Genomic DNA, 14,471 nt, shown 5'->3' with positions numbered 1-14,471 from the left:
GCATTATCTTCTTATCTTTATCACTTGACAAACTCTACTCTAAGCACAACTTGAAATTAATTACCTGAAAGTGGAGAATCAATTGACTTTGCATTGCTTATATTGAACATTTCTAATACCTTCTTGATGTATTTCTCATGTGACAACTAAATCTTCTTTTTTTTAAAAAAAAATCTACATGTCCAATATTTACTTTGTTAGGCCCATGTCCTTTATTTTAAATGACTCACTCAGTTTTTTCTTCAACTTGTCAATTGTAGACATATCTTTCCCAATGATAAGCATGTCATTAACATAAAGTAAGAGAATAATAAAATTCTTATCAAACCATTTAAATCGTTTAATGTACACACAATAATCTCAAGCTGTTCTTTTATATCTGTTTTCAATCATAAATAAATCAAACTTTCTGTACCACTATCTTAGAGTTTGCTTCATCTCATACAAGCTCTTCGTCAACTTGCAGACTCATATAAATTTTTTCATCCAAATCATTATGAAAGAAAGCTATCTTTACATCCAACTGCTTTACCTCCAAGTCAAAGCTAACAGTAATACTAAGAACAACACGAATAGAAGACATTTTAACAACAGGAGAAAAAATATCTTCAAAGTCAATAATTTTCTTTTGACCAAAGCCTTTTATAACCGCCTTGTACTTTTGTTAAGAATAATATTCTTGAGTCTTCAACCTGAAAACCCATTTGTTCTTCAAGTCCTTCGTTCTCTTTGGTAGTTGTATTAAATCATATGTGTGATTATTCTGCAGAGCATCCATCTCTTCCTATATAGCAACTAACAACTTTATTTTGTCACTTTCAACTGCTTTATGATAACTCCATAGTTCACTTATATCAGTAAGCATCACGTACTCATCTGTAAAGTATCTTTTGGAAGGTTGACATTATTTAAAAAACATTCTCAATTGAGGTTCTATGGAAAATTGCTCCCCAACTCCTTAGTTCACATAAGCATCATATACTCATCTATAGAGTATCTTTATCCCCTTTAGTAGTTGTATCAAATCATATATGTGATTTTTCTGCAGAGCATCCATCTCTTACTGCATAGCAACTAATCACTTCTTTTTCTGCTCATTTTCAATTACTTTTTGGTAACTCTATAGTTCACCTATATCAGTAAGCATCACATATTCAGTATCTTTATTCCCTTTGGTAGTTATATCAAATCATATGCGTATGTATAAATCTCACATGTATAAATCTCAGAGTCTCTTGCCTAAAACCAAAGCAACAATCACAATAGAAGAATTAGGATACAAGGATTACATCACTATGCATTATCCAATGTTTAGAATGACATTAAGTTGATGAGGTGATCGAGACATGATATCCAATCATTTATTTGTTAGAATTTTTGATACAAAAATTATTTGAAAACACATATTTGATGACTAAAACTTGATTATATTTTTTTCTTTCATATAGGTATATAATTAAATATATTTCTCTAAATTTGGTTACCATAGAACCATAAGGATGTTAATTTAAATTTATGAAAAAAAAGTAAATTAAGCAAAAATAGAATGAACGAGAAACTTCTTATGAAAAAAAAAGATATATTTGTTAGAAATTTACAACCCTTATGTAGATCGATTTCCAAGTAAGATAATAGGAAATGCAAAACTCAAATCAATAAAAAGTGTTTTAAAATAAAATAAATACAACTGTAAAAAAAGAAAAGAACTTCACTACATTATTATTATTATTATTATTATTGAGGAAAGAATCTTCGCAACGAGAATTTTAGGTTTCCTAAAAAAGAAATACTAACAAAAACATACAACGCAAGCCACCGACTCCAACACCAATGAGCAAAGCCCAGCTTCGAGGCTCATCAAATGCCCCCATGATATCAGATTCCACCTCCACAAACCCACGTGGACGGCTGAGCCCGGCCCACGCAGTGATAGACCGCGGTGGCAATCACGTGCGCTCGCGTGAGTCTCCCTCCAAAGTCGGTTCGTCAATCCACGTGGGCCCCGCCGGATCAGGGCTTGCGCGAGGCGACGCTTCGGCGAGGTGAAAACCGCGTGAGACCCACTCGAAATCCACCAGTAGGAGAACCCGCGACCGAGATGCGTTCGAGACCCGCGGGGCATCGTACCGCTATCCTAAATGGGCACGGCTCCCTCCTGCCTCTATAAATATCGCCATTACCCCCCCCCCCCCCAATTCCCCGTGCGCAAGAATTTTCGCCCCGAGTTTTGGACGGCGGAACCCTAACCCTAGATTTCTTTTCTTCGCCTTCTCTGCTTTCCCCCCACCTTGGCACGGTCCGCCTTCGATCGCCGTCCCGCGCCTTTCGATCTCTCTAGGATCGCCGGGTCTCGCAACTGTTTTGCGGTGATCCCAGTGCCCTCGACCGAGCTGCAAGGGCAGCGTGATGTCGCGGTGCTACCCGTTCCCGCAGCCGTTCATCGGAAAGCCGTTGATCGCGTCTATTAAGGTTTGTTGAGCATCAATGCTGGTGTGGTTGATTTCTTGCATTCTTGCTCGACTTCCTCTATCGGCGATCGGTTTATCGGATCTTTTTGGTCTGTATTCGACAAGGTCTATTATCGAATGAGCATGTGCAAAACTAATGGTATACATGTTTGTATTGGCATGTCAGAACGATCAGAAAAGAATTGTAAATACTCACAAAGAAGATTGGGCTGTTCTCTTGGTCAATAGCATGTTTAGGATATCTTCTTCTTTGTTACTTTTTGGTGTTCTTACGGATATGATTGAAGTCGGTTCTTCAATTTTCTGCATTGAGATGATTGTAGTCAAATGTGTGACTGTAAATTGGATCTGGAGGCCTTGATTGGTAGATCTCTTGTGAAAAAGCAAGTAAATGTCAATTTCATAAGGCTTCTAACAACCATGTGCTAATAGTTAAAAAGTGGGTTATTTGTGAGGATTCCTCATGTGTCTATTGTGTGAATATTTTTATGATTGTAGTGATCGATCAAACTGGATTTGTATCTATTCTGTGAGAAAGCAGTTAACACTTTTCACAGATGAATTGTTTGGTGACATTACTAGTGTCATGGATAGATATATTCGTCCGCGTTAATATTTTGAAATAATGGACAGTTTGAGAAAGTTTGTAGTATGCACACTTTCTATATTCCGTATTATTTGAATTTTCCAGCCATGGTATGAGTTACTTAAAGTGAAGGTGTTGTCGATCACTTGCCAATGTGCAGTCAACATCATTCTTTCTTATATATTTGCAGATCATTCTTGTTAATATGGTGGTTTACATAACTTATTCGCAGAAGCTAAGCAGAAATTTCTAGGACCTAATTATCATACCTTTTCATTTAAAATGTGATTTGCTTGCTTGATCGCTTGATGAATGTTTCATGTATCATTTCATCATAACTAGTGCTGGTCCAAGGGTTATCTTTTGAATAGGAAACTATGATATAGAAAACTATGTTTGACAACCATGGTATGTTTGAGAGGCTTGCTGAGCTATATAAATACTTGGAATCTAGGATTAGGTCATGGAGATTTTAGTTTTTGAGATCTGAATACTTGCAAGTTATCTTGGACACAAGAAAATTTCTCTTTTTAGTTTTTTATTCTTTTTTTTTGTTTATTGGTTTTTATACGTTATTTTTTCTTTGCATATTAGCTTCTCCTCTTTATCTTTTTGCAGGTTGTTTACTTTATAATCTATATGGTCAAGTTTTTTCTGGATGTCCAATTATTAATTCTTCATAAGTCGTGTCCTGTTTTTGTGACTGAATTATTTGTCGGTGTCCATTGCTAATGTCAACCTTATTCCAGCTTTTCTTGTTGTATTTTGGCATGATGAGCCTACCTTACTGAGGAAAATAGGTTGGAAGATCACTGCTCACATGAAAATGGGTTTGAAATCGTTGTTTGTAGTCTCTTATCGGATGATATTATTGTTTGTCGTTGGTGGATTTCTTATGGAACCAAAGGGTGGATTTCTTTGGTCTTGTTGTATTTCGGCATGATTAGCCTACCTTTCTGAAGAGTATAGGTTGGAAGAACTCTGCTCACATAAGGATTTTTGTTACTCAGTGTAAATGGGCATCTTTACTTATTGTGAGCTATCATGCTATTGAGAAGCCTGTAGGATGTATTATCGGTCCCTCGATATCTATGTAATACATCTCTGTGATGTGTTTCGCCTTGCTTTGCTTGCCCGCTCTCTATATTCATGATATTGAAGACTATTGTTCTGGTGAAGCTCCAAGAAGGACAGACGACAAAGGATAAGAAAGAGAAAAAGAGGAAGAGAAAGGAGAAGATAGATAAGGCCAATGTAGAGCCTGTAAACTTTCAGTACCTTGGAAAGAGCCAAGAAAACAGCAAGTATGAAGAGAAGAGCCTCTTCAATCAGAAGGTCCGGGACAGCCAGAAGACAAGCAAGGATGTATTTGAACACATGGAAAGAAGTGTCCTCACTGAAGAACATGAGGTTCCATGTTCCATTCAGGACAAATACAACTCCCCTGAGAGCTCTCAGGATAGCAACAAGAGGAGAAAAGTTGCATCATCCGTATCCAGCCACAATAAGCATGGTAAGATTACTACTTGTTGCCTTTGTTGAGGTTTGTTTATAATTCAGATGCTGACATCTATTTTCCAACCCTTATAAAGGAACTATACTTCGGATCAAGTTGTCGTCCTCGAGGCAAAGAGATGCAGAGCTGCTTTTGTCATCATCAAGGCAAAGAAATCCACATCTGCCGTCCACACTACAAATAGCAGGAGTAACAACAGTAGTAGCACTTAACAAATCGGAGCAGATAGTTCATAAGCATCCTGCAGCTGATGAGCAGCCCTGCTCCTCAGGCAGGGATATCGAAACTGGTCTTAACCAAGAAGCAGCTGTAACTTTGCATAGAACTTCCGGTTCAAAAAGGATTGGGGGAAGAACTTGGCAGAAGGAACAGTTTAGAGATCTAATAGTGAACTGGAATCCACCGTCATTGCAGCTGGAGTCTTGGGATGCTGGTGGTGAGGACTGGTTGTGTGGGGCTCCAAAGCGACACTCTAGTCTTTATGCAGATGAGGGCAAAGCTACACCAGAAGTCTCCTCGGTTAGTGTAAGCTATATGAGTTCTTCCCAGCAGCCCCGTGCCTGTTATCTTCCTGAGTTTGACATGTATCAGCTGCCATACGAAATCCCGTTCTGAGATCCAGGGACAGAGAATCTCAGAAGGTGGCAGCGTGCCAAACCTGGCAAATGCGAGTCTGAATCATGTGAAAGCTCAGACTGGGACCTGTAGGGCATGTCAAGCCTGGCAGATGCGAGTCTGTATCATGGCAATCTGAGACCGAAGGACCCTGACATGTAGAAAATCTCAGGAGGTACAGCATGTCAAGCTGAGATCAAGTGACCCGTGGAGAATCTCAGAAGGTAGCTGCATGTGAAGCCTTGCAAATGCGAATCTGTGTCATGGCAGGATCAGTTCGAAGGGCCTGTGGTGAAATCTCAGAAGATAGCAACGAACGGCATGTCAAGCCAGGCAAATGTGTGTCCTGTATCATGTCAAGATGAGATGGCTGGACGTGCAGATAATGTCAAAAGGTAGCAGGACGTCATGCCAGGCAAAAGCAAGTCTGTATCATGTCCAAAGCTGAGATCGAGGGACAGAAAAAATTTCAAAAGTTAGCAAGCAACATCGGGAGTCTGTACCATGACAAGCCGGAGTTTTATTTTTTTGACTCCATTGAGAATTAGAAATTGTTTTGATTTGTCGTCAACATAATTAAAAAGTAATTTGTAAAGTAAAGTTGCCATGTATACGAAACTGTTCATCAAGAGCTGTTTTGTGATTGCAAGAAATAAAACTATCTTGTGCTACAGATGACATCGTACAATTGATTTATTTTTTGCCTCGTTGATGTTACACTTATTAATCTCGTAGCAACATCTGCTATCATCATCCCACCAAAGCTGGCTGCTGAAGAAGAGCACACACAAGCTCACAAGACACTATTACCTCACAGGGAGGGACCTAATCGAAGCTGGACGAACGGCTCCATCTACCTCGCAGGTACTCTTCCCAGGAACCGACGTGACTCTGGCCGAAGCTAGTGACCGAAGCATCATCCTCCGCCTCCAGCGCCGCAAGGCCTTGATGCGACCCAATATCCGACGCTGGGTAGGCTTCGTCGTCCGGACAATCCACCATGGAATCTGCTTGCCTGCTTATCCACGTCTCCATGTCTTCTTCCCCCTGCAGAAGGCTGCGTATCTGCCATGGTAGCACACCCCCAAAAGAAACGGTCATCAGAGATCTAATGCACAGCAGTAAAGTAAATATATCCCCTTGCTGACCTTGTCAATTTGAGGTCGGAGACGAGCTACTCTTGTGATGCAAAGAGATAGAGCTAAAATCATCCTTCTCATCTGATCTTTGTCATAATTCGCGTCCAGATCGGGATCCAACAGGTCCATAAGATCTCCTCCTCCCTCAATAATTCGCGCCGCCTAGAAAAAGAATGCATCAATGTTTGATAGAACAGGTGTTTGTCTACTATTGCTGCACAATCCTGTCACCGTACTCACCCACATCACCAAGCTCTCTTCTCCTTTGGGGTTTTCATCATCTATCCGCTTTCTTCCTGTTACCAATTCCAGCAGGACGACGCCGTAGGCGTAGACATCGATCTTGTTGCTGACCCTTCCATACATGAAGTACTCAGGTGCGATGTATCTGCAAAGTGAAAACGTCACATTCATCATCGTAATCATGCATGTAACTCTGGCTGAGAAGAACGCACCCGAATGTTCCAACCACATCCCTCTGTGTCAGGTAGGCTGAGGTTGTCGGTGCCCACATAGCTAAGCCGAAATCAGATAGCTGTTGGCAGAAACTTCGTTCTTATCTTTAGTTAATTCCTGAGGGAAATCCACAGACATGATTGTGACCAGCTTTACCTGAGGCTCAAATTCATCGTTGAGAAGAATGTTTGAGGACTTGACATCTCTATGGATCACCGGTTGAGGACATCCATGATGAAGGTAGCTGAGAGCCTCGGCAATCCCCACCGCCACTTTAAATCTCTTGTCCCAGGGGAGCAGGTGCTTCACCTTATCACCTGTGTTCCATTTAAGACACCTCAGAAGAAATCCATGAAGCTAAAACCGTGATCCACCTCACTCTGTAACATTGGTGAAACGAAAAGCCTGTGAGACTCACCATGTAATTTTTCCTCCAAGCTTCCATTGGGGAAATACTTGTACACGGAGATCAGAGTGGTTTCCTCGACGCAAATGCCCAACAACGAGACGACACGCGAGTGCTGGAGCTTGGTGATGATATGGACCTCCAGAAGGAAATCTTTTGATGCCTCTGCTGATAGTTTCGATAACTTGATAGCCACCTGATGGCCATTCTGAAGGCAGCCTCTGTATACACGGCTACTTCCTCCTTTCCCGATCAAATTTTCTGCTCAGAAGTCGAAATCATGGTCAAAGGAGGACGAACTTAATCTAGGATAAGGATGCTGCCTATGTTTCAGAGAGAAGCACCTGAAGAGAACTGCTTGGTTGAACTCAGGAGTTCCTCGTATGCAAACCATTTGCAGCTCAAGTTACTGCTACTGAGAATTGTGTTCAACTCCTCGGTTAGCTGCAACGATGGCTGAGCCGATGACAAGGTTCTATCCGGCAGGGTCATGACCCATTGGACAACCGACATTTTCCGAGCGGGATCAGCCCTCTTGGCTTCGCCGGTTCTTCCTGGTGCTGCTCTCCGCAGCAGAGGCCAACCCAGCCTCGGCTCTGGCAGTTGCTTCACCAGCATCGTCACAGAAGTTGGAGTAGCTTTCGTCATTTGCTTCGTGACGTGGTTGCTGTCATTCGGCATCGCCTCCTCCTTGCCATCTCCAAATCCGGAATCAGATGATTTCAGGGTCTCTTTACCGGTCTTGTCCTTGGAATTTGCTGTGACTGGAGACAAAAGATTCTGCAGGCTTCGGCGCTTTGATTCTTCTCCTAAACCACAGCAAGAAGCCAATCTAAGAGATGGAATGCCATGATTTGCAACTCCAGCGACAGATGACTCACCTGGAGATGGTTTGGTAGCTCCCTTTTCAAAGATGATCTTTCCATTTTGTACAGCAATCACAGCAGTAGCCGAAGGGAGCTTCTTGGCACAATACTTAGCAAGCGGAGCTGATCCCCTGAAAAGAAATGGATCAGACTTCGGATGGGTAGCTGCAGTCCAATCACTGCCCAAAGCTTGGAATTAGATCTTCGCAACACTTACCCTATGGAGCTGTGCTTGTTTACTCCGACGATTACCTTCATGGCTGCGCATAATTTGGCCTCCTTCACCAGGGCTTTCCGGATGGAATTCCCCCGAGCAACCCGGCCGACAAGAACAATCTGAAGGGCCATGGACAAGTACAAGGTTAAGCAATCCATCTCTTCTCTCTTCGTTGATCTGGAGATGATTCAGTGCACAGAAGTGGAAGATGGCTCACTTGCTTAAGACTGCAGGCGCCTTCATAGGCTGCCAGGTACTCATCTAACATGGTAATCAGAGACAGGGTGGTGATGGTGTTCCTCAGATCTGTAAGATAAGTTGCGGTAGTAATCGAATGCTAGCGGACAGGGTGTTGATGCTCTTGGGATCAAGAAAGCATGCGACTTGAAGCTCTAAATCTGTCACTCACCGGAGTCGCGGCAGACATGAACCGCCATGATGCGGTCGCCTCGCTCAGAAACTCTGTGAATTGCCCAGTCGAGCAATTCCTTGCCATTGGCATCCATCTGCAGACCCACCATTACGCACTGAGCTCCCCCCTTCTTCTCTTCCGAGGCTGCCTGCAACACAGCCATGCTCCGGCTCTTCTATTACTGCCTTCGGATGTATCGGAGACCCCTCAACTGGCCGCTGATTGCATTGCATTCAACGGTACCACCCAACGTGAGAGACTCCGACTCCCTGAAGAATTACAACGAGTAGAGCAATCAGTCACATTCTGTGTACCGTGTGTCGATTTTGCAGGAAATACTAGAAAAAGACTTCGTGCGGCGACACGATGAAGAACAGTCTCCCAACCATTGAGATCTCTAGCCAAGAACAACAGCACGCCCAACAAATAGGTGGAAGAAAGAGAACTGCCCACCCGTCTCCTCCCCCTCAAGCCTACCTTAATGTTGCTCATTTGTCGCATTCCAGGAGCGTCATTGTCTTAGCCATGGATCCCAGCTTAACACTCAACCAGATCCCCTTCATCAAGAGACCATATGAAGCCACACGAGGATGATGACCGAGCTTGGTCAGGCCACAGTTTTCCGGTACCAGAAAGGAGGAGGAGAGCAGAGAGAGCAAGACGGAGCTGAGAAGCGAGTAGAGGAAGCCATTAAAGAGCGTCTGCCAGACAATTAGGAACCGCAGGGAGGAAGAAGAAGACGAGGATGGGGGAGGAGAGAAGAGGAAGTACTCCCGGGACTCGAGGACGATCGCCAGCCTCCAAAGTACACGCGCGCGCGCACACGCGCACACACGAGAGAGCGCTGCATCTCATTCGACGCCAGCGGTGAGGAGTACCCGCCACTTTTGTCGCGGGAAACACGAGATTGCCGGTCACCCGTCTCGACCGACACACCCGATCCTGGCTGCAGCAGGTGGCTGCCCAATGGCAAATCCTTTTTTTTTTACTTCTTATCAGTATTTTTAATATTCCCATAATATTACTTTGTCAATAAAAGTAAATATCCTCAATTTATCATTTAATTCTAATAAATTCCTTCAACTCTTTTCCAATAATCATTTTTTCTTCTAATCCGAATCATAAAAATATTTTTTTTATTATCAATGATCGAAAATAATTAAAAAATAAATAATCAAATAAGACAATCTAAAACTTAAAAGAAGAAAGTGAGAATTTTTTTTTAATATTTGTTATATCAATTCGATAATTTTTTTTATAATTTATAATTTATATTTGTTAGATCAATTAGAAAAATGAACCTACTAAGATCATTGTTAGTGGCCAAATTGATGGTTTATAGGCCTTGAAATCATGACAATGGGGCCCTTGATACATTAAATTTGTGGAATATGGTTCGATTGTTCCTAGTGTATGTCACACTCACCTTAAAAATGTGGGGGATGTTTGCTGGGGTCGGTGCAACATTGGCAAGGGAATCTTGAGATGGGTGTAGTTGGTCAAGAAATCCTTCAAGAATGATACCTGTGGGGTTGGGAGCAATTCATTAAGTTCAACTATGGGGCTCTTTGATCCATGTGTTTGATGCACCCACCCTGGAAGCATAATAGCATGATTATGAGTAGGTCATCTGCACATCTAACAGAGGGGGAGGACAAGGAGGTATGAGTGCTTGGCGATTGACTAGTCACCAAGTAGGGTTTATGGGTTTAAAGAGGAACACCACTTCCAACCATATGTGTGGTGTCCCAATTACACTCTTTCTTGAATTAAAGCCACACAACAGCACAAGTACAAAGATCGCCAGATAGGTGCTATGGTGACATCCTAGCATGCTCACATGACGGGCCTCAATGATTGCCGACACGGCACAGTATATATATATATATATATATAGTAATTGAGACCCATCTTTGTTAAAAGATAGAGGTTAGGAAACTCACAGGACAGAAAAGTCAGGACACTCGACTCTCGCCTTCACTAAAGATGAGATGACACCGATCATGGTTGAACCCATAATCATAAGAAGAAGTTAAAAAATTTGACTCCGCCTTATACTGAAGATAAATAAGCTTGACCCTCACCTTTACCTAAGGCATGGAGGTCAGGAAGAGATGGGGTGATCGAAAAACTCGATCTTGTTCAACCAAGGTGCATCCCTCGATGATGTGAAGGATATGTCGGCAATGGATTACTACTAATAGTGCTCATGCATGATGAATTAGATATGTTGGACAAACTAAATGTACCATTAGGTCGATGATGAGTTAAAGAGATATAAGCTTAACGTGTTAGATAAACTAGACGTCACACTTTGGATCCCCCTCGTGAGAGCTCGAAGCACACCTTAAGGGGGGACAAATGATATGGAGTATATCGTCAATCAATCTTTATTTGATATGTGATAATCATGTGGTGTCTCGAGTGAACCCGTCTGTCCACATGGGTAACCGTCCGATTGTAGGTTGCCGCCCTCCCTTATCACCCATGTAGACAAAAAATCAAGGGAAGACTATTAGATGTGGTTAAATATTGTCTTCTCATAGAATATTTCATAAAATATTTTATCTCTTTACGATTATATATAAAAGCTCATCTTCAACACGATGAATATGAGTTTACTTTTTTTACCACTTTCATCTACACTCATGTATCTCAAATTACTAACATGTGCATCAAAATGATTAGATCGAGAAACATCTCTCGATCATATATATATATATATATATATATATATATATATAATATAATATAAGATGGAGTTAAATACACTTGCACAACACAGCATCTTTCGACACCTATTGTGGAGTTATATTTACTTCCATCCTGTTTTTGTCATTTATCTGAATCTTAGGTTTAAATGCACGTGTGAATATTATGTATGTTATTTAATATAATAAAAATAATTAAAAAATAAAATCGCTTCGCTTTAATATGATCCTCTAAACAACATATATGAACTTTACTAATATCAATTTTTAAATTGATTCGTTGCCAAGCTGAACATAAAATACGTCCTATATAATAGCAGAGATAAACAAAAATTGTTTTTTTTAGATTGATTATAATTGAGGGATTTTGATTAGGATATCATAAATCCCAAAAACTGTAGGAAAAAGACTCGCTATGTTTATGAACATTAATTATAGTATCTAATCTTTTGTTTTGCATGCTCGCTTGAAAGCAATAGCATTTGCCATCATAATTAAAGCACTTGAGAGCACCAGACAAATCATTCCAGAAAAATCTTAGCGTTTAGTTCAAGTTTACTTTTTATGGCAAAGTGAATATATGACTTGAATTGGAGAATTAATATAAATTGAGCTTAGTGATCCTTGATGTTAAGTAAGTTTTTAATTCTAGGTGGATGTTAGATTTGAGTCTATCAAGGATTTCTTAGGCATGTCTCACTTTAATCTTGTTTAATGATTTATCTGTTTGACTTTGATACGACGAATCCTACGAAATTACGTCGGGAGCATTTCTAACAAATATCCTCTTATGCTTAAGTCAATTTAGGGTTTGAAGAATTCAGACAAAGGTTTAAAGCCATTTTAAGTGTGTCTAAGAAATATACTTAGGGGGCGCTTTTACAAGAGGCTTGTGGGAGCATTATTCTCACAAGGGGTAATTGGACGTTTCTCTCATGCCAACTATGAGATATGGTAATGATTCAGTTAACACATCTACGTAATATCGTGATATCATCAATGTGACACTGAAGTATTGGGCATATGTCAATCACGTGTCACACTAAGATATCGAATGCTTGTCGACTATATACCAAGCGTATAATGCTAAAATATAGATCATATAGTATCAAGATATCGACTACATGGTCAATTGTCATCACCGAAAAAAGATTTTTGTTGGACTTTTTGTTGTGTTCTAATATTTTCCTCTTTGCTGTTTATAGCCATTGCTTATGATCTCAGTAACCGTATGTAACATGCTGTTGAGTGACACTCTCATTGATATGTGACTCGTCTATATAACATGCTGCTGAGCTATCTCACATGATGAAGAGAAGAAACGAAAGGTGTATATGACATGGTCTTCGAAGCTGGAGTGTTCCTCTTGCTTCAGCGATGCAAGAGGCATGCAGCTGTGGCCCTGTGCTTAGTAAGAATAAAACTAGGCAGAGGAAGGCTGCAGGGAGGCGGAGAGAGCGAGTAGATCAACTCCGTCGTCAGCTCTTCTCCTTCCTCGTTTAACAACGTCACCTTCTCTACTCTCCTTTTAGGCTCTTCTTCGAGCTCACGGGATCCACACTGAGCGGCTTTTGGAAAGTTAAGTGTCTCCTTTCTCGAGTTTAAACCAGGCTTCGGCTTCATCATGCGACCCCTCGACCTAAACATGCCGGCCTTGGTGGCTGGCGGGAGCGTAGCAGACCTGGTTGGGGGAAGGGGCAGAAGAGGGGGTTGAAGGACTGGAAGGGAATGATGAGGAGGAGGAGGAGGAGGAGGAGGAGGAGGAGGAACGACTCTTTCATCAACGGAAATCAAAGAAGGAAGAGAGTTCAGATAGCTACGTCTGGATCTCCTCACAGATCCTCCTCCGGTACCGGTAACGTCGTTGACAGCCAGAGTAACTTTTCTTGGACTCGACTGCGATTGATCTATGAGGATGCCGTCCGTGGAAACGCTTGAGATCATTTGTGAGCCTCCTCGGTCTTATTATCAATCAGAGAGTGTATCAGTTACCGGAGCAGGAAGGAACAACGAAGCAGGCCACCCCCTTTCTCTCCTCTCCTTTGTGCCATCATACTGAGACACCGCAGCCCCTCATTTATAGAAGAGCGTGAGAGAAGACCAAGTTAAGGTGGGTAGGACAAGGAATGGTTGAACGAGGTGTGGTTATGATGACATATCTCTCCTACTTACGTAGCTTAGGGGGGCGGCAACCCACCTTTGGATGTGGACCATCCGATACAAGATCCATGTATCCCTGCAATTTTGTTTTGTTCAACTTAGATTTATTAATCAAATAATAATATTTTTAGGATGAATTTATAAAAAAAATTTAGATTTTTTTCAGTAAATGATAACAATTTCGGAATTCTTTTTTTTAACCTAATATTTTTAGATTTTCTTTTTTTTTTTCAGTAAATGATCATATTTTTAGATTTTTCATGTTATAATAATATTTTCATCAATACTAGAAACAATATATTAGTTTTTATATATTACTATATTTTTATTATTTATTAAAAAATAATAATATAGCATACAATATCATAACAAAATTCATTCATCCTATATGGATCGATTCATCAAAAAAAAAAAAAGATATAATGGAAGAAAAAAATAATTTTTTTTTTGGTGAATTCGTCCATATTTTTATCACTCATACATGTATGATAAATACACTGACAGTTATTATTAGTTGGCAGAGATAATAAAGCGAGAAGCACCGCCCTTACGTGTACAACTACCAAAAGGAGGTCTTTATACCTATAGCTTTATTGATGGGCCTCTCTCTTTTCTGCTGTGTCTCCCCATTTCGAAGCGCTTTCCTCGGAAGACTTATGATCGCGTCTTTGGGTCGGTGGGCGCCGACCGCCTTTATGACATCAACTTACGTCCGCATCCATCGCGTCCAAAAACGCACCTCAAATATTTGTATTCTCGCGTCGTTTGATGGGCTTTGTCTCATATTTTAAGATCTTGTCTTAAAACGTTACGTGCACGAAAACATGTAATCTTAACCCAAGTTTGAAATGACACGATGCCGACGGCCAACTCGATGAAGATTAATCGTGCCGTCGTATCCTTAATATTAAATTAGCCT

General features: G+C 41.0%; 2 protein-coding genes across 5 annotated transcripts; one reads left to right on the top strand and one right to left on the bottom strand.

Annotated features, from left to right (window-relative positions):
• The first annotated feature begins 2,204 nt into the window (after nt 1–2,204).
• LOC103972134 (uncharacterized) lies at nt 2,205–5,858 on the top strand. Of its 2 annotated transcripts, none has more exons than XM_009386347.3 (3): nt 2,205–2,469; nt 4,234–4,567; nt 4,647–5,858. In XM_009386347.3, the coding sequence occupies exons 1-3, from the start codon at nt 2,407–2,409 to the stop codon at nt 5,183–5,185; spliced, it is 936 nt and encodes a 311-aa protein (XP_009384622.2). In that variant the 5' UTR covers nt 2,205–2,406; the 3' UTR covers nt 5,186–5,858. The 2 variants fall into 2 exon arrangements, with proteins under 2 accessions (XP_009384622.2, XP_018676380.2); XM_018820835.2 differs by having other exon boundaries at nt 3,804–4,567.
• LOC135584784 (protein kinase STUNTED-like) lies at nt 5,855–9,570 on the bottom strand. 3 transcript variants are annotated; one of them, XM_065090879.1, is made up of 13 exons: nt 9,453–9,570; nt 9,159–9,347; nt 8,679–8,950; nt 8,487–8,575; nt 8,270–8,388; nt 8,068–8,183; nt 7,531–7,995; nt 7,199–7,447; nt 6,937–7,097; nt 6,780–6,859; nt 6,565–6,712; nt 6,334–6,486; nt 5,855–6,250 (listed from the first exon to the last, which is right to left on the bottom strand). In XM_065090879.1, the coding sequence occupies exons 3-13, from the start codon at nt 8,842–8,844 to the stop codon at nt 6,011–6,013; spliced, it is 1,986 nt and encodes a 661-aa protein (XP_064946951.1). In that variant the 5' UTR covers nt 8,845–8,950; nt 9,159–9,347; nt 9,453–9,570; the 3' UTR covers nt 5,855–6,010. The 3 variants fall into 3 exon arrangements, with proteins under 3 accessions (XP_064946951.1, XP_064946952.1, XP_064946950.1); XM_065090880.1 differs by having other exon boundaries at nt 9,068–9,566; XM_065090878.1 differs by having other exon boundaries at nt 9,159–9,566.
• Between the last annotated feature and the right edge of the window lie 4,901 nt (nt 9,571–14,471).

The sequence above is a fragment of the Musa acuminata genome, chromosome BXJ1-11 (assembly GCF_036884655.1).
Source record: "Musa acuminata AAA Group cultivar baxijiao chromosome BXJ1-11, Cavendish_Baxijiao_AAA, whole genome shotgun sequence".
Classification (NCBI taxonomy): Eukaryota; Viridiplantae; Streptophyta; class Magnoliopsida; order Zingiberales; family Musaceae; genus Musa; species Musa acuminata.
The sequence above is the reverse complement of the archived record's forward strand: the minus strand, read 5'-3'. Positions and strand labels throughout refer to the sequence as shown.

Coding starts and splice junctions, on each gene's coding strand:
- LOC103972134 (XM_009386347.3), top strand. CDS start 2,407: ATGTCGCGGTGCTACCCGTTCCCGCAGCCGTTCATCGGAAAGCCGTTG. Junction 2,470..4,233: donor CGTTGATCGCGTCTATTAAG/GTTTGTTGAGCA, acceptor GTTCTGGTGAAG/CTCCAAGAAGGACAGACGAC. Junction 4,568..4,646: donor ATCCAGCCACAATAAGCATG/GTAAGATTACTA, acceptor ACCCTTATAAAG/GAACTATACTTCGGATCAAG.
- LOC135584784 (XM_065090879.1), bottom strand. CDS start 8,844: ATGGCTGTGTTGCAGGCAGCCTCGGAAGAGAAGAAGGGGGGAGCTCAG. Junction 8,389..8,486: donor GCGCCTGCAGTCTTAAGCAA/GTGAGCCATCTT, acceptor ATGGCCCTTCAG/ATTGTTCTTGTCGGCCGGGT. Junction 6,713..6,779: donor GATGTGGTTGGAACATTCGG/GTGCGTTCTTCT, acceptor TTCACTTTGCAG/ATACATCGCACCTGAGTACT.